Here is a 19,955-nt window from a genome sequence, read left to right on the forward strand (position 1 = left end):
ATCTGACCCTGCCAAAGGAAAACAGCAGCAGCAGAATGACTATAAGCAGATGGATCACACTGCACTCTGTTGATCCATAATAGTTCAGCTGATTCATCACATTGTTAATATCTCCCCAAAAGGGAGAACGTGCTGTTGATTCCTCACAGTAAACGACATTAAGATTTGGAGTAACTATTGTCTATATGTAGGATTTTTAACAGAAGGAGTTCCCTGGCCCCTATATGGATTATAAAGCATTTCTGTAGCTTTATTATAAAGCAATACCATAGGTAGTTGGTCTCCGAGGATACTACGTTGATGCCTCAGTCAGAATGGAATACATAAAATTCTCATCTTTAAAAGGATTGTTGCACCTTTAAGAAATGAGAGCTGCATCCTAGTTCTGCTTGCTTGTTGCTCAGCAACAGATTTTCAGAGGCTTGAACAGAGCTTGTGGTGTTTGGGAGAAAAGATTACAAGAGAAAGCAGAGAGAGAGTGAAGAGAAGATGCTCAGAGGGAGACACGAGCCAGAGCTAAAATGATTAGGACATTACCACTGGGAACTGAAGTAAAATTCAAGGCGCATCTTGATGAAAGAGAATTTTGAGTGGAATTCTGGCAATTAAGAAGTCTAAAATAACAGGCAGACAGTGAGTAGGAGAATGCATTTTATTGTTTAGACTTGTAATTGGGAACAGGTGTGAGAGAGGAAAATTTATTGAATTATATTAATTTCTGATGTATTAAGACACTTGGAAAATAATTTATAAAATTAGAATATTTGTAAAATTATTTTTAGAAAAGTAGAATAAGACTTTAGGCTCAGATTCAGGCTTGATGTAAGCAGGTGTTAATCCACTTCACTTATTTGCACCTATCCTTTATGATTTGTAGCAGGGGGAACAAATCACTTCCTATTGTTGTATGAACATAGTGATTGCCACATGTTACTGTTTCTACTGCATTGATCCATGTTGAGTACAGGAAAGCCAAGAAAAATGTGCAAAGAGCAACTGGTAGTTGAGACAGCTTTAGTGCAGCTCCTACTAGATTTGCTAGTGAATGTGTCTTTAGGATTATCTAGAAGAGCTGTGCCTTTCTGCAGTGGTAATGTGCAGGGCACACCCACAATAGATTCAGACATTGGAGGGAGTATCCCATTATTTGAGTCTGCGCTAGTGTTTACCACCAGTTGGCAGACATGACATAAGCTGTATTTGCAGACTTGCCACACTTTTTCCTCTCATTAAAGGACTGATTCTGTAAGGTATTGAACTCTTTGAACTCCCATTGAAGTGACTGTGAGAGCTTTCAGCAGGCATTCAGCTCCAGACAGTGTTGGACAGAGCACTAGAGAACTACATGTGGCTCGGTGCTACGTTTTTTGCACTGAAACAGAAAAGAATCAGATTTCTTCATGTTGGTTTGTAGGATCTGTTTAGGAAAAAAAGAGAAAAGTTTGAATGTAATAGTATGTACTGTGTAACTTATTGAAGTTAAATGGAGTGCTGATTCTTCTGTGCATAATATACGAATGTGAGGTTACTTGGTTCAGTCCTAGGTTTTAACATAAGAAACTCAAGGATAAAGTGGTCCTGTCTTAAAAAAGTCTGGATTAGAAATACTATGGCATTATGTATTAGATTGAGGACTTGAAAAAATAAGATGCATTACATTCAGTTTTGACGTTGCACTAGTGTGATGTGCTTGGTATGGGGCAACACCTTAAGACAACTCAGAAACGTAAGGCAGTGCAGAATGAGGCTTCTGGTTGGCAGGGCCAGCTCCAGGCACCAGCGAAGAAGCAGGTACTTGGGGCAGCCAATGGAAAGAGGCAGCACATCCAGGTCTCTGGTGGCAATTCAGCGACGGGTCCCTCTCTTCCTCTTTGAGTTGCCGCTGAAGAGGAAAAGAGGGAGCGAAGGACCCGCCACCAAAGTGTTGCCGATTGGCTTTATCTTCCTACTTTTTTTTTCCACCCTCGCTGGTGCTGGCCCTGCCGGTTGGTTAAGCAATGTTTTGCACTTGAAGGTACATGATATTCTATAATTTTGCATTGCCTGCCTGTCAGCTTCTAAATGGAATTTTAAGCTGCAGTTTTTCACATATAAAGCCCTATAATACTGCCATGCCTGTGATCAGCAGAGGCACTTTGGGTCCCTGAATTAAAAAGGGATGTTGGTGGCAGGACCCTTCCTTTGAATAGTTACTGACTTTGGAATTTAGTCATTCCCCCCACCCGTTAGGTCAGAAATAGCTCAAGTTTCTTCACCTACTAGGACATGTGACAAGATCCTTTTTTTTTTAATTGTATTATGGTGAGAGTTGAAAGCAGGAACTTTTATGAGAGGGTAAGATGAATATAGGCATAGTTTTTGTTGATTTGTTAATGTGGATTGGTTCAATCTAGTTCAGCCTACCATAGAGAGAATCTTATTTTTTAATTTTTAATATTTTATGTCATTTTAAATTATGTAAAACTACTCAGGATTAGAGGTGTTTTGCTATAAATTAAAACCAGGAATAATATTGATGTCACTTATAAAAATTCATGACTAGAGTGAAATCATGCATTTAGCAGATAACTGAGCTAACCACTAATTTAATCAATACAGATGATTACAGTGATATTTTGGCACTTGCATACAATGCCTAAATGTTGCTTAATACATCCAGTTCAGGTGGATGAATCTGCAGTACTTAGGAGTAATATTTATTCACTGCCAAAGGGAAAATGTTACTTCACTCACCAATGTAAATAATAGCTGTTTAAGTGAGATTTATTAAATGTAATATTCAGATTTTGAAATATATGAATGTATATTATGTAATTGTAAAATTATTTTGAGAATCGGCCCTGTTTTGTGATTTAAGATTATTAAAATTAATGCCAGTATCAAATCAATTGGAAAATCCAACTAGGGTTCTAAAGGGAAACACAAAAGAACACATGAATGTGGCTGCAAGCTTCATTCTCATGGCCAGTAGGTGATACTCACAAGTAAACAAATGCCTGTTTTGACAGTTTGATGTTTTATATTAGCTATCTGTCTGTGAAGAAGGAGATACTGCACAAAGTCAGAGAATATTCCTTGGTAAAAACTTGGGCAGGGCCGCCGGGGGGGGGGGCAAGTGGGGCAATTTGCCTCGGGCCCCACAGAGGCCCCCACGAGAATATAGTATTCTATAGTATTGCAACTTTTTTTATGAAAGGGGCCCCCAAAATTGCTTTGCCCCAGTCCCCCTGAATCCTCTGGTCGGCCCTGCACTTGGGGTGAGGACAGGGGATGGGTTTTAGGTTTGACCTTTCAGGACGGGTAGCTTAGGACTAGAAAAATTGACAGTGACTCATAATCTTTTGTAAAGAGAAATATTGAACACTTGATCTAGAAGGATGTTATCAGGTAATTTTTTTTAGATATTGATCATCATGGCATGATTTGTGATTCTTTTAAATGTTTGGAAAATCACTTTCTCTTGTGGAAATAGGAATAGGGTTGCCAACTTTCTGATTGCAGAAAATTGATGCCCTGCCCCTGCCCCCTGCCTTGAGGACTCACCTCTGTCCCGCCCCTTATCCGAGCCGCTCTCCCACTCCATCCCCCCTCCCTCCATCGTTCGCTCTCCCGCACCCTCACTTACTTGCTCATTTTCTCCAGGCTGGGGCAGAGGGTTGGGGTGCACAGGGAGCGAGGGCTCCAGCTGGAGGTGCGGCTCTGGAGTGGGTCCAGGGATGAGGAGTTTGGAGTGCAGGAATGGGCTCTGGGCAGGAGGGTGGGGCTGAGGAGTTTGGAGTGTGGGAGGGGGCTCCAGGAGTGCGAGAGAGTGAGTGAGAGCTCCAGCTCGGGGTATGGGCTCTGGGCTAGGGATGAGGGGTATGGGGTAAAGGAGGGGGCTCTGGTCTGGAGTGGAGGTTGAGGAGGGGAAGGGGGTCAGGGCTCTGGCTGGGCATACAGGTTCCGGGGTGAGGCCAGAAATGAGGGGTTCAGGATGCGGGAGGTGGCTCCAACCTGGGGCAAGGGCTAAATTGTGGGAGGAGGTGAGGGCTCCAGCTGGGGATAAGGGGCCAGGGATGAAGGGTTTGGGGTGTTGGAGGGGGCTCAGGGCTGGGGCAGAGGAGTGGGATGTGGGGAGTAAGCTCTGGGAGGGAACTTGGGTGTGGGAGGGGATTTGGGGTGTGGACTCTGGGAATTGCTTACCTCAGGCAACTCCTGGGCTGTGGTGACATATCCCTCTGGCTACTAGGCAGAGGTGTGGCCAGGTGACTCCGCATGCTGCCCTTGCCAGCAGGCGTGCTGCCCCCATAGCTCTCATTGGTTGCAGTTTCCAGCCAATGGGAGCTGCAGAGCTGGCACGCAGAGTGGGGACAGTGCATGGAGCCTCTCTGGCCACCCGTGCACCTAGGGACTGGAGGGACATGCTGGCAGCTTCTGGGAGCTGCATGGAGCCAGGTAGGGAGCCTGCCTTAACCCCGCTATGACACCAACCAGACTTTTAATGGCCTGGTCAGCTTTAGAGGTTTATATTGAATAATGTTGTATTTTGGAGATCTGGAGATTAACAGCTATTATCATCACACCTGTACAAACCACAGCATTACACATCACTGGGAGGAAGGGTAAGATTGCCACCAGGGAGGTAAAAGTGTTGCTATTGCAAACCAAGGCTAATCCAAACTGTGCCCTAGGCTCCTCTCTTTAAACTCCTTTGTTTGTCAAACAATTACATAAAGTTGAAAAGAATGAAAATTTAATAATTATGTAACAGTCATTCAGCATAACAAGACCACAGGGAATTATGAGAGTCCAGAAAGGTGTTAGATTTATTGTTAGTACACAAATTACCTTTAAAACCAAAGCAAATTATTAAACTATTAGTATAATACATGACATATGAAGTACTGCAGTTTAATACCATATTATGAAAATCTACGTATTGGTAGGTTTTTTGAGACTGTTTAATATTGCACATTATATAGAACAGTGTGGAAATACAATACCTCTGTTATAGTGGAACACTTTTAATTTGTATACCCTGCTGGAGTTAGAAAACATGCTTATTAAGTTACTGTCTTGATTAGCAGAGACTCAAAGAAATACATTGTACTGGGAGAGAATCACATTCATTTATTTAATTCTTTATAATATGCTTATTTTAAAAACAATCCAACTATTTAAACTACTATAATAATGTCAGACTGACTTCCTGGGCAAAGAAGCAGAGAAGTAGTGTGCAGTGAACAAGGGTATACATCATACCTTCCATCCTTTATCTAGCCTCAGAGATGAGGAAAGTTTGGCCCCTTTAAGGTTTGCGTGCGCGCATGCACGGGCGCGCACACACACCCCCCCATGGGCCTGAGGGCAGGAGCTTTGTGACTGATTGATTGGGTGTACAGGACGTGTAGCATAAGTTTGTTGGTTCCCATGCATCCCAGGGAAAGGCTTTCTTTGCTAGGAAGAAAAGTCTCCTCCTCCCTATGACATTAGGGTAGGACTGGTTTGGCAGGCCTTGCTTGCTTGCTTCTGCTAGCCATTTGTTTGGGGCTGGAAAGGAATTTTTCCCTCACAGGGTGGGGTTATTTCACTTCCCCACAGCAGCTCAAGTTTGCCAAGTGCCCAGGGCAGTTGCTGGTTACATTGGGGAATGGCGACAAAGCTCCTATGTCTGGCTTAGTGAGGAGAAAAATCTCTCTTCCCTGTGGCCTTAACGCTGGTAGAAGAGGAGAGCTATGGGGTCCCAGGAACAGTGCTGAACAGGTTGACCAGGTGACTGGCTGGCAGTGGCCCTCCACCAAGTGGAACAGATTACAGAGAAAGGATGAATTATTGCTGGATAGTTGCAAGGTGTGTTAAACCACTTTCCTGGTGTCTAAGACAATAGGAAATTTACATTAGCAATCACAGTCCACACCTGTGTATTACTGTTAATAGGCTTAAAGGAAACATCAAGTGTGCCACCTGAGTAGACTAGGGCCATGTCTACATTTACTGGGGATCGACGCTGCTGCGATCGATGCAGCAGGGGTTGTTTTAGCGAGTCTAGTGAAGACCCTCTAAATCGACTGCAGAGCACTCTCTGGTCAACTCCAGTACTCCACCGGAACGAGAGGAGTAAGATAAGTCGATGTGAGAGCATTACTCATCGACGCAGCACGGTGTAGACGCCGCAGTAAATCAGACTAATCTACGTCGACTAGTAGTGTAACTTAGATCGACTTAACACAGTAGTGTAGGCAACGTGCATTTTATCTGATTTTAGTTACTGAAATATGACACTGTTTCTGTTTTCTGACAGTTGTACAAGTTCAGCATTTGTACTATTGAATTTGAGGTGTGCAGCATTCATCATGGTGATGATTAACAAAAAAGAGTACAGTAACTCCCCACTTAACGTCCTCTCACATAAGTTGTTTCGATCTTACGTCCCCGCTCCATTACAGAACACGCTTGTTTGAAGTTGCGCAATGCTCCGCTATAATAGCGTTTGCCCGCCTGCTTTGTCCACAGCTGGGAGCCCCCCATAAGCTCCCCTATGCCCTCCACAGCGCCTCCCACCTGCTGACAGACCCTGTGGATCAGCACCTTCCCTCTACTCCCCCCACCTCCTGCCCGCGCCAATCAGCTGGTTTGCGGCGTTCAGGAGGCTAGGGGGAGATGGGAGGAGTGAGGACACGGCATGCAGGCTCCCCCTCCCTCCCCTGCCTCCTGAATGCTGCAAACCAGCTGATTGCCACGGGCCAGAGGTGGGGGGAAAAGGGGGAAGGTACTGATCCATGGGATCCATGGGTGCCGGGGGGGGAGTTACCAGCCTGTTTAATACCTGTATTATGTTGCTTGTTTAAAATTGTTTAAAATGTATATAATGCCTTTTGTCTGGCAAAAAGTTTTTTCCCTGGAACCTAACCCCCCCCATTTACATTAATTCTTATGGAGAAATTGGATTTGCTTAACACTGTTGCGCTTAAAGTCTCATTTTTCAGGAACATAACTACAACGTTAAGTGAGGAGTTGCTGTACTGTTTTCATTTTATCAAGAAGTATGAAAGATTAAGAGATACATCCCATGATGAACAGTTAAATATATTTGAATATTAGGGCTTAACTACACAAACAATTAGTTTGCAGCGGGTGTGTGTGTGAATCTAATAGACACTAGTCTGCCATAGTTTAAATCTTCGTGTGGACCATGGTTATGTGCATTAACAATTTGTTAATGGTCTTTGTTCTAATCCTCTAGATTGGACTAGATCAACTGAACTGTTTAATGTGCATCAGCAAGGTCTGTATCAGGGTGGGCAAACTTTGTGGCACAAGGGCCACATGGGGGTTGCAAAATTGTATGGAGGGCCAGGTAGGGATGACTGTGCCTCCCCAAACAGCCTGGCCCCCACCCCCTTCCAGTTCTTGCCCCCTCAACACCCCACCCATCCAACCCCCCTGCTCCTTGTCCCCTAACCACTACTCCCAGGACCCCACCCCCTATCCAACCCCCCCCCCCCGCTCCTTGTCTGCTGACCGCCCCCTCCCGGGACCCCCTGCCCCATTCAACCTCCCCTTCTCCCTGTCCCCTGATTTCCCCAACCCCTATCCACACCCTGCCCCCTGCCAGGCCCCCCGAGACTCCCACAGCTATCCAACACCCCCGTTCACTAATCCTCCCCCAGAACGTCTGTCCCATCCAACCACCCCCCGGGACCTTCTGCCCCTTATCCAACCCACCCGCTACCCACCCCCTTACTATGCCACTCAGAGCAGCAGGAGCTCGCAGCCTCGCCACCCAGAGTGTTGGCGGCATGGTGCGCTGAGACTGTGGGGGAGAGGGGACAGCAGGGGAGGGGTTGGGGGCTAGCCTCCCTGTCCTGGAGCTCAAGGGCCAGGCAGGACTGTCTCATGGGCCGGATGTGGCCCACAGGCCATTGTTTGCCCACCTCTGGTCTATATGGACAGGGCGCTGCAGGGTAGATTCACACCCCAGCTTGCCGTGAACTTAATGTTCATGTAGACAAGCCTTTAGTATTTGATATTTTTAAAGCAGAGTAGAAAGTAATCAGTATAACTATCAGTTATAGTGGATGTCCAGTGTCTCAAATAAAATAACTTTACAGAAACTCAACTTGGGCTCTACAGATAGGCTCAGATATACCAGTGATAATGATCAAATTAATTTGCAGTTATATTTTGCATTTATTTCTAGTAATGTGATTTTATCTATCATACTTTCAGGTTCGGGGAAGTGGGAACCTTTTTCCTTTAATTTGATTCTGCTATATTGTTACTGAACTATGTGACAATCCCAGAAGATATAATCTCATCCATGTTGTGCTCATTGGTTTATCTGGATTTGCATTAAGTCAGTGTTCCTGTTGTTTAGAGGTCAGATTGTGTTGTGACTTTCTGGTTTAGACAAACGTCAGCTAGGACTGCAGTTGAAACCAGGGAATTTATTAACCCTCTGTTTCCTGACTATTGATAAGTTACAAGGCTGAATAGTTCTTGCAATTTTGGCTATGATATTTGAAATTAGTTCAGTCCAAACTCTTATTCTTATAAATGGTGTAGCTTTGAATACATTTATTATATGGTGCACTGAATAATGTTACGCTGGAAAATGAGATCCCTTCTAAACCCCGTTTTTTCATATGCTCACAACTTTTCAAAATATTCATCTTTTGTGCTGAAATGTTCAGTGTGTAGTTGATCTTGGAAAAAACAAATGCCTATTGCTGAACCTGCTCAGGAGCATTTTTTTTATTTAGTGAATTATAACTTTCATTTTTAATTCTTTCTGCCTTTCTATGTAAACAAAGGCATGAGTCCTCACTGAAAATTCTATCCATGCCCAGTTTCAGATTTGTGCCAGTTTTGCTGTAACCCTGTTTATAAAAGGTATGGTTAGAATTTCTTGGGGAAAGTGAGGTTTTCTTTGTTTGTTTTTTTTAATTTGTTTTTCTGAGTGTTCTGCTCAAAAATGGCTGAAGGAAATTTGGTCAAGTTTTCAGAAACATTTTTTTGGGGTTGAGATTAAACCATGGAAAAGTTCAGCCCTAATGGTGAATATTTTGGAAAGTTCCCAGGGCATAAAAACAGGGCTCTATTGGAAACTGTTTTCCAACCATTAGACCTAATATCACATGGACTTAACTATGTGTTTAGCTTTATGCACTGTAAGTAATACCATTGATGTCAGTGGAACAACTCAGTGTGTACAGTTAATACAGACACAAGTGTTTGTGGGATTGGGGTCTCACCAATGGCAACTGTAATAAATTATTTTTCTTAACAGAATTATTGGGTCACTTCAGGAAACAAATGGTATTAGCTTTTATTACTTGCAGCATTCAAAACTCCAAAAGTAAAGCTGATTGTCAAGTTATGAAATTTTCTCATTATCTCAATGTATCATTGTTTATGAAGAATTGATCATCAGAAGAATTCAGTACTCATAGGTTCTGGGGAAGCCAATGAGAACTGCAGGTAGTTAATACTTGTGAAAATCAGACCAGGTATATGCAGAGGGCGCGGCACAGTTTACAGTGACCTATAAGGCTCTCTGTTTACAGACAGATCAAGGGGTTGTGAAACTAGCAATGGAGATTGTATGTATAGTCTGATTCAGTTTCCCAGACTTTTTAAAATTGTATTTGTATTGTCTTGGGTTTTCCTCAGGCAAGAGAAGTGATAAATTTCATGCAAATTTGGCCACAGTCTATTGTTAATTTCAGTGGCTTCAGCTGTGAAGTCCCTATTGCTTCCCTTCCAGTTTTGCCAAAAAGAATCAGTGTCACTATGCCAAAGATATAATTTGAATGGAATGGAGAAGCTTAAGTGGTTAGCTTTTTGTTAGGTAGCTGTGAAATAATTCAAGTCTTTTACTGTACAATGCTTTAGGAGAGGGTAGGAGTCAGATAACAGTAATTTTAAAGATTTTAGTCATTATTTGTAGCTGTCTATTCATATTTTAAGTAGGTAACTTAAATACATACAAGAAGCTAATAGTATGTATTGATGGCATAAACTTTATTATTTTCAAGAGTTTGATTTCTGCTTTAGGTCTGCTCCTGCGGCTCCTGCTACTCAGGAGATAAATCCCATTGATATTGTGGCAGAAGTGGATCCTTATGCAGTGATCTTCAAAGGAGCCTATGGGAGTTAGGCACCTAGTTTCCTCAGGTGTCTTTGAAAAATCTCAACCTTAATGTTTTAGACAGTTTGCTTTTTCAGTTGCTGGTAGGTAAAACCAGATAAGTTATTAAATAAACCCCAAGGAGTGTTTTGATTTTTGTTCCTGTTGAATTATTGTTTTCCTAACTTTTTTTTTCCTTCTGTTTCTCTAGAACTTTCTTATACAAGAGGCTAAACATTAATTAAAATTTGCAGAATGAAAAGATGGCGCAGGCACTGCTGGTACCACCGGGACCTAACAGCTTCTTCTACTTCACTAGAGAGTCTCTTGCAGCTATTGAACAACGTGTCACTGAAGAAAAAGCTAATTGTCTCAAAGAAGATCATAAAGATGATGATGTCAATGACAAAAATGGCCCAAAGCCAAATAGTGACTTGGAAGCAGGAAAGACACTGCCATTTATTTATGGTGACATACCTCCGGGAATGGTGTCTGAGCCCTTGGAGGACCTGGACCCATATTACATCAATAAAAAGGTAGCTGTTTACTAAGCCTATTCTTATGCTGTACCTGTTGAATTTAATGCACTATTAGACTTTAAAACCCATAGCATGGGAGTGGCCAACTTGGCAGCCTCAATGAAAATTGTGTACGCCCTGTGATGTCACAGACACAAACTGATTTTTGTGGCCACAGTATGAATTTATTTGTAAATGTTCCGGGTTTGGTAGGGTTGCCATATATTCCTCAGAGTTCTTGCTATCTGAGTTGGGGAGGGGGAGTGGTTTGCCTTCCAGCTTATTGCTTCCTGCTCCCTGTTTCTGTGTGTTTCCTGGACTCAGTGTTCCAGTTAGTGTGTGTACACATAGTGTTGGGTATATGCAGCCACTCAAGGCCTGCTGCTACATACCTAGCATTTGGACAGCTATACTGTTTGTTGTTCAGGCTGTTGCTGACTTATTTGGTTCATGGTAAATACCACAGGCGTGGACTCTGTGGATACTCCGGGGCTGGAGCACCCACGGGGAAAAATTGCTGGGTGCACCCACCGGCACCCAAGCTCTCTGCCCCGCCCCAGCTCGCCTCCACCTCTTTCCCTGAGCGCACTGCATCCCCACTTCTCTTCCCAGCACTTGCCGCCATGAAACAGCAGTTTCGTGGCATAACAAGCTGTGGGAGGTAGGCGGAGGAGTGAGAACATGGCATGCTCAGAGGAGAAGGCAGGGAAGAGGTGGGGCCGGGGCGAGGATTTGGGGAAGGGGTCCAATAGGGGCAGAGAGGGGGTGGAGTTGGGGTGAGAACTTTGGGGAAGGGGTTGGAATAGAGGTGGGGTGGGGCAGGAATGGAGTCGGGCGGGAGCAGGGGGAATCGAGCACCCACCGGCACCAGAAAAAGTTGGCGCCTAATTACATGTTTTGATTGACCACCTACCTGCATGTTTTCCTTCAATTTCCTTGTGTTTTGGGATGGCTGTTCTGGGGTGCACCAGCATGTAATTTTATGGCAACTAATGCTTCTATTCTGCACCTCATGCTGCTTATACATTGTTTGGCTGTTGACTGGAGATACTTAATTTGGAACATTTCCAAATAATGTGCAGATCCTGCAATTTTCCACTGCTTAGCCTGTGATGACATTGATATTTATGATGGATTCCCAGATCGCAAATCCTTCTTTGATATGGCTGTGCAGAGTCTCAACACATATTTTGGGACTGGAGACTCTGTTCTGCTAAAGAGGAAAATGTTTTTGATGGTCGACAGCAGCCCAACAAAACTGTATGTGAGTTTGCATGTTTGCAGTGGTTGACCTAGATCTGTGAATTTGCAGATGGTATGATGATCATGCTCAGGGATATTTTTGTGATTTGGTGTAGCAAATGACCAGTTGGGCAAATGGTTACTGGTTGAAGATGCTAGAATTCTAACTTTTGATCCCACGGTTGTTAAGAGTGAGGCATCTGAGAGGGCTCAAGATGAAAGGGGTCCTGTGTCTCAGACTGCTGCTACCCTTTTGTCTACTCTTAAACCATCAGCCACTCCTACTTCCATCTTCCAGAATCATATGATACACGTACTTCTGCCCTACAGCTTCAACAACGAAAGTTGACAGCTCCTCATTGTTTCCACTGTAGTAGTATGGATCACTTGGCCAATTTCCTTGCCCTGTCTAGGTAGAACTGCAATGTGCTGGTCTTGTGGGAAAGAAGGACCCTTGACATTAGTATGATGTTGTACACTGTTTCAGAGTGATCTGAGACCTCAAGTGCATACTGTGAATGTGAAGTCACATTAAATCACCTTTACCAAGGACTCTGATATTTTCTTTATGATCTTCTCATATGGCAAGGTGCTAGAGCTGGTATCCTGTATTGTAGAAATTAATGGTACACTGCTGAAGTTCATGGTGGATAAAGGTGTTGAGATTATGAACTAACCCAGAGGGGAGAACACTTATCTGGACGTTAGCCTGACTACAATTATTCTAAAAGCTTGGAAATGTGTATGTTTTACAGACAGTGGGTGAAGATGTAAGCTCTGAGCTCTACAAAAGCCTATTCTTGACTTCAAAATTTTACATTGTTAAAGGCAGGGCTACAGATGCTGTTCCATTACTGTCCTGTGATCTCTGCTTGCAGTTTGGTGTTATGCATAAATTAACACAGGACACCTAACCTGTGGTTACGTCAGCCAGAATAGAAAGGGATACCCAGCAGGTTGTTCAGAGACCCAATGATTTATTTAATGGTAATAAGTATCAGAGGGGTAGCTGTGTTAGTCTGGATCTGTAAAAAGCAACAAAGAATCCTGTGGCACCTTGTAGACTAACAGATGTATTGAAGCATAAGCTTGTGGGTGAATACCCACTTCGTCAGACGCATGGTAATAGTGTTTTGTTCATGGGATATGTGTATTCTCTGCAGTTGGATTCAAACACCAAGCCCTTTGCACTGCCTGCATGTTGTGTATCTCCTGCACTTGTGGACAAGATGTGAGCAGAACTGCAGCTCCTGAAAGATAATGGTATCATTTGGGAGATGGAAGGGCTCACAGACTGTAGCTTACCCACGTGATCGTATACAAAAAAGAATGGTGACACTTGAAGTGCACAGATTTTAGGGTATTTAATAAGTATGTGAAACATGAATAGTTTCAATTGCTAACCTTCAAAGAGATGACATGCTGGTTTTTTGTTGTGTTGGATTACCGATCCGATTATTGGCAGATATCTGTGGCTGAAAGTTCGCAGTGGTTATTGACTTTCAGCATGCCGTTTGGGAGGTACTGGTATCAACGACTCCTTTTTGGCTTAGTCTCTACTCCTAAGGTATTTCAGAGAGTGGCCTCTCAGCTCCTTGATAATATCCAGGGTGCACACTGATATTTGGATGACACTGTTGTCTTTCCAAAGACCTTTCCTGAGCATAACGCTATTCTGGATCAGGTGCTAACTCAACTCCAGTAAAGCTGGAAAAAAGCTGAATGTGGTCTAGTGCAGTCTTGCAAAAGATCCTGTAGCGTTTCTAAGCATTCTCTGTCAGCCAATGGTATGAAACTGACACCTGAAAGGCTACAAGTTATTGTTTCGCTACCAATACCCACTGATCATAGCAGTTTGTTTGTTCCTTCCTTGCCCTGGGAGACCTCCTCTCCTCCATTTTAGTATCTTTGCCAAGCTGCTGTGGAATTTAACAGGGCCAGGGACAATTCTTTTGGACTAAAGAAGCAAAGCCAAGTTTTGAAACCCTGCATCAAGCCTTCTGTGGGATCCAGTCCCGTGCTTATTTTGATTCATGGAAATCCGTAATGATTCAGACTGATGCATGTAATTGGTGTCTGGTGCAGTTGTGCTCTAGGAGGCATGGCTGATTATATTTGCATCCTATACTTTCATCCCAATGGAAACAAAGTATTCCCAGATTGATCTAAAATTCTTGGCTATGGCTTTTGCTATTGTATGCTTCAAAGTCACCTTAGTGGGAAGACATTTCACTGTGTGCCTGTTTTGGGCCTCTGTTATAAAACCATTGACCTGTTGAGTGTAAGACTGCTGCCATGGTTTATTCAGTTGCAGCAGTATGACTTTGATTTGGTACACATCAAATACAGGTATAACTTACATGTCTACGCTCTTGGAAGAAATTCTGCTGGTTTGGCACCCTCATATGCAGAAACAGCAGAGTACACTATATGCTTTTTACTGAAAGATATGCCAATGGACTTAAGGCAGACTGCTTGACCCCACTCTTCAAGATGCTGAACTGTGCAAGGTACAAGTGGACTGGATGGATCCAGTCCTTAAGAAAATTTTGTCTATACTCTATAAAATTTGTTCTGAGCCCTTTTTAAAGACGTGCTACTTGACATGCAGAGGAACCTCGGAGATCATCCCAGCAGCATTGCAACAAACAGGCCTGGATGTGGCTCAGTAAGGACACTTGGGAGTTACAAAGATGAAGGAACTTCTGCATAGTTATGCTTGGTGGGCAAGGCTGCATTCATATATAGATTGTTGTGTGAAGGCATGCTTAGCTTGCACAATGCATAGAACTACTGGCTCCTTTGTAACTGATAGTCATAGACACACTTCAGTTCTCTCCCATAGTCTATGTTATAGGCTGATCAATTGGACTGTGTGGCATTGTTGATCATTATAGGCTATTACTCACGTTACCCCTTTGCAGTCATAATTTCACAAGATGCCTCAAAGGACTCATTTCTTTCCTAACCACTTTATTTACGATGTTTCAGATAAGGGGGCCACCCTTTTGTGTCAAGAGAATTTGAAGGTTTTTCTGACAGGTATTGATACAGTGCATTATAAATCTGCTGTGTACTATTCTCAAGGAAGTGAGATAATGGAGAGACTGCATGGGACTCTGAAGTAGCATGTAGATGGCATACTGGAGGAATGTCAAGATACATCCTTCCCTGTTGCACTGTGTCATGGTTTAGAGGATGTTCAGAGTACGCCTCATGAAAGTATTGGAGAAACCCCCTTCTATTGGCTCTTCAGCTGACCTGTGACAACCAAGTTGTCTATGCTGATGAAAGAGGTTCATCCCATCCCTTCGCCCTTCTCAAAGCTGATTCATGTAATTAGGAAATATGCAAGTCTCAGAGAGCATATCCATGCAAGACTCCATGCATTCTATCCTGGAGACAGTGTCTCTGAGGCGAGGATCTGGAAGTGTTTTAGATACTTATGATGTGATCTTGTGGGCTTCAGGGTATGGAGCATGGTGAGTCTATTTACCATAGGGAGAACATATTCTTAACCAGCAAGATATTATACTAAGGGGAGGGGAGGCAGCGTTATATTCCTGCTTATTGCTTCCTGCTCCTTGTTCTTGTTTGTTTCCTAGTTCCTGCTCCCTGAACTTAGTGTTCCTGTTCCTGTGCATGTGTGTTCATGTATAGAATTGGGGGGGGTTGGCAATATATGTGAAAGAAAATGTAGAATCAATGAAATAAAAATCTTAAGTGAATCCACGTGTTCCATGGACTCTCTATGGATAATAATTTCATGCTCTAATAAGAATATAACATTAGGGATATTATCAACCATCTTACCAGGATAGTGATAGTGACGATGAAATGCTAAGGGAAATTAGAGAGGCTATCAAAATAAAAAACTCAATAATAGTAGGAGATTTCAATTATCCCCATATTAACTGGTAACATGTCACCTCAGGAAGAAATGCATAGACAAAATTTCTCGATGCTTTAAATGACTGCTTCTTGGAGCAGCTGGTACGGGAATCCATAAGGGGAGAGGCAACTCATGGTTTAGTCCTGAGTGGAGCACAGGAGCTGGTCCAGGAGGTAACTATAACAGGACCGCTTGGAAATAGTGATCATAATATATTAACATTTAACATCCCTGTGGTGAGAAGAACACCTCAACAGCCCAACACTGTGGCATTTAATTTCAGAAAGGGGAACTATGCAAAAATGAGGGGGTTAGTTAAATAGAAATTAAAAGGTACACTGACTAAAGTGAAATCCCTGCAAGCTGCATGGGCACTGTTTAAAGACCTCATAATAGAGGCCCAATTTAATCTATACCTCAAATTAAAAAACACAGTAAGAGAACTAAAAAAGAGCCACCATGGCTTAACAACCATTTGAAAGAAGCAGTGAGAGATAAAAACGCATCTTTTAAAAAGTGAAAGTCAAATCCTAGTTAGGTAAATAGAAAGGAACTTAAACACTGCCTAATTAAGTGTAAAAATGTAATAAGAAAAGCCAAAGAGGAGTTTGAAGAAAGGCTAGCCAGAAACTCAAAAGATAATGACAAAATGTTTTTTAAGTACATCAGAAGCAGGAAGCCTGCTAAACAACCAGTGGGGCCCCTGGATGATCAAGATGCAAAAGAAGCACTTAAAGATGATAAAGTCATTGCGGAGAAACTAAATGGATTCTTTGCTTCAGTCTTCATGGCTGAGGATGTTAGGGAGATTCCCAAACCTTTTGTAGGTGACAAATCTGAGGAACTGTCACAGATTGAGGTGTCAGTAGAGGAGATTTTGGAACTAATTGATAAACTTAACAGTAACAAGTCACCAGGACCAGATGTCATTCATCCAAGAGTTCTGAAAGAACTCAAATGTGAAGTTGTGGAACTATTAACTAAGATTTGTAACCTGTCCTTTAAATTGGCTTCTGTACCCAGTAACTGGAAGATAGCTAATGTAACACCAATATTTAGAAAGGGCTCTAGAGGTGATCCCAGCAATTACAAACTGGTAAGTCTAACTTCAGTACCAGGAAAATTACTTGAAACAATAGTAAAGAATAAAATTGTTAGACACATAGAAGAACATAAAAGCAGCAAAGAGTCCTGTGGCACCTTATAAACTAACAGACATATTGGAGCATGAGCTTTCATGGGTGAATGCCCAATTTGTCGGATGCATGTGTCATTCACCCATGAAAGCTCATGCCCCAATACGTCTGTTAGTCTATAAGGTGCCACAGGACTCTGCTGCTTTTACAGATCCAGACTAACACGGCTACCCCTCTGATAATGGAAGAACATAAATTTGTTGGGAAAAAGTCAACATGGTGTCTGTAAAGGGAAATTGTGTCTTACTAATCTATTAGAGTTCTTTGAAGGAGTCAACAAACATGTGGACAAGAGGATCCAGTGGACATAGTGTACTTAGATTTCCAGAAAGCCTTTGACAAAGTCCCTCACCAAAGGCTCTTACGTAAATTAAGTTGTCATGGGATAAGAGGAAGATCCTTTCATGAATTGAGAACTGGTTAAAAGACAGGGAACAAAGGGTAGGAATAAATGGTAAATTCTCAGAATGTAGAGGGGTAACTAGTGGTGTCCCCCAAGGGTCAGTCCTAGGACCAATCCTATTCAACCTATTCATAAATGATCTGAAGAAAGGGGTAAAAAGTGAGGTGGCAAAGTTTGCAGATGATGCTGAACTGCTCAAGATAGTTAAGACCAAAGCAGACTGTGAAGAACTACAAAAAGATCTCACAAAATTAAGTGATTGGGCAACAAAATGGCAAATGAAATTTAATGTGGATAAATGTAAAGTAATGCACACTGGAAAAAATAACCCCAACTATACATACAATATGATGGGGGCTAATTTAGCTATGACAAATCAGGAAAAAGATCTTGGAGTCATTGTGGATAGTTCTCTGAAGACATCCACGCAGTGTGCAGCGGCGGTCAGAAAAACAAACAGGATGTTAGGAATCATTAAAAAGGGGATAGAAAATAAGACGGAGAATATCTTATTGCCCTTGTATATAAATCAATGGTACCCCCACATCTTGAATACTGCATACAGGTGTGGTCTCCTCATCTCAAAAAAGATACACTGGCATTCCGAGAAGGGCAACTAAAATGATTAGGGGTTTGGAATGGGTGCCATATGAGGAGAGATTAAAGAGGCTGGGACTTTTCAGCTCGGAAAAGAGGAGACTGAAATAAAATCATGAGTGATGTAGAGAAAGTAAATAAGGAAAAGTTATTTACTTGTTCCCATAATACAAGAACTAGGGGCCATCAAATGAAATTAATGGGCAGCGGGTTTAAAACAAATAAAAGGAAGTTCTTCATGCAGCGCACAGTCAACTTGTGGAACTCCTTGCCTGAGGAGGTTGTGAAGGCTAGGAGGTTGTGTTTAAAAGAGAACTGGATAAATTCATGGAGGTTAAGTCCGTTAATGGATATTAGCTAGGATGGGTAAGGAAGGGTGTCCCTAGCCTCTGTTTGTCAGAGGGTGAAGATGGATGGCAGGAGAGAGTTTATTCAACTCAATGTAATTTTGACTATATGTGGTTTTTGCTTTACGCGCTAACCACGGAATGGAACCCCCGCGTAAGATAAGACTCTCCTGTAGTAGCAGGCAGAATTCTAGAAATATGAGCAAGGAATATAGTCACACAATATCCTACAGTTTCTCTATGACTCTGTTTGACTCTGTCTCCCAAGTATCTACCAGTTCAAAAATGTTTATATGAACAGTCCTAATGGTAGTTACATAGTGCCACTGGGAAGACAATAAATCCATAAAACACCAGGGTGTCTCTGCTACACAATTCTAAAGTGCTGCAATGATTAAGTAAGATGAACCTAATATCAGAAAGTGCTTGATTTGTGCAAATGGCTATTCAGGTGCAAGGTTCCTTCCCCACTCTGAGCTCTAGGGTACAGATGTGGAGACCTGCATGAGAACCTCTAAGCTTAACTACCAGCTTAGATCTGGTTTGGCTGTCACCACCCAAATTATTTATGAGTTATTTGGGAAACTCTGTCTACCCCCTCCCACAGAATATCTCACTCCCAAGTACTATTAACCCTTCCCTGGGTAGCCTTGAGAGACTTCTCCACCAAGTTACTGGTGAACACCAATTCAAACCCTTGGATCTTAAAACAAGGAGAAATTAACTATTCCCCTTCCTTTCCTCCTCCTCCCCCCCATCAATTCCTGGTGAGTCCAGATCCAACCCCCTTGGATCTTAAAACAAGGAAAAATCAGTTAGGTTCTTAAAAAGAAGGCTTTTAATTAAAGGAAGAATGGTAAAAATCATCTCTGTAAAATCAGGATGGAAAATAACTTTACAGGTAATCAGATTCATAGAGCCCAGAGGAACCCCCTCGAGCCTTAGGTTCAAAGTTACAGCAAACAGAGATAAAACCTTTAGCAAAAGGAACATTTACAAGTTGAGAAAACAAAGATAAAACTAACCCGCCTTGCCTGGCTGTTACTTACAAGTTTGAAATATGAGAGACTTGTTCAGAAAGATTTGGAGAGCATGGATTGATGTCTGGTCCCTCTTAGTCCCAAGAGCGAACAACCCCCAAAACAAAGAGCACACAAACAAAAGCCTACCCGCCACCAAGATTTGAATGTATCTTGTCCCCTTATTGGTCCTTTGGGTCAGGTGTTAGCCAGGTTACCTGAGCTTCTTAGCCCTTTACAAGTAAAAGGATTTTGGTGTCTCTGGCCAGGAGGTATTATACACAGGAGGGCTGTTACCCTTCCCTTTATAGTTATGACATGGCCATTCAGGTGCTCAAAACAGGTATCATTTGAGAGCTGAAGTTCCTCTTTGGACATTCAGATTGGACCCTGTGTGTCACTAATATCACTGGGGTCAAATTTCACCTTTAAAGAGAGAGGTTAAAGTCATGCCACTGTTTGATTACAGTGTAATCTTCTGAATTATATTTCTCAGAGAGGGAGGGAGAGTCTGTCTGTCTAATACTTTGCCCTCAGTTTGGATTATTCTATCATATATCAGGTAAATGTAGAAATAAAGATTTCTTTTAAAAGAGAGAGTGAAACCATGAATGTCTTTTTTATTATTACTAT

General features: G+C 42.5%; 1 protein-coding gene across 1 annotated transcript in view; it reads left to right on the forward strand.

Moving 5' to 3' along the window:
* Positions 1 to 490: 490 nt before the first annotated feature.
* The window catches only part of LOC127030224 (sodium channel protein type 2 subunit alpha-like), a 138,253-nt gene continuing 118,788 nt past the window's right edge, over positions 491 to 19,955 (forward strand). Inside the window, exons 1-3 of the mRNA XM_050916324.1 lie at positions 491 to 633; positions 10,036 to 10,212; positions 10,320 to 10,644. Of these exons, the coding sequence (XP_050772281.1) occupies positions 10,372 to 10,644 (273 nt within the window). The 5' untranslated portion in view covers positions 491 to 633; positions 10,036 to 10,212; positions 10,320 to 10,371. The remainder of the gene's footprint in view (positions 634 to 10,035; positions 10,213 to 10,319; positions 10,645 to 19,955) is intronic.

The sequence above is a fragment of the Gopherus flavomarginatus genome, chromosome 10 (genome assembly GCF_025201925.1).
Source record: "Gopherus flavomarginatus isolate rGopFla2 chromosome 10, rGopFla2.mat.asm, whole genome shotgun sequence".
Classification (NCBI taxonomy): Eukaryota; Metazoa; Chordata; order Testudines; family Testudinidae; genus Gopherus; species Gopherus flavomarginatus.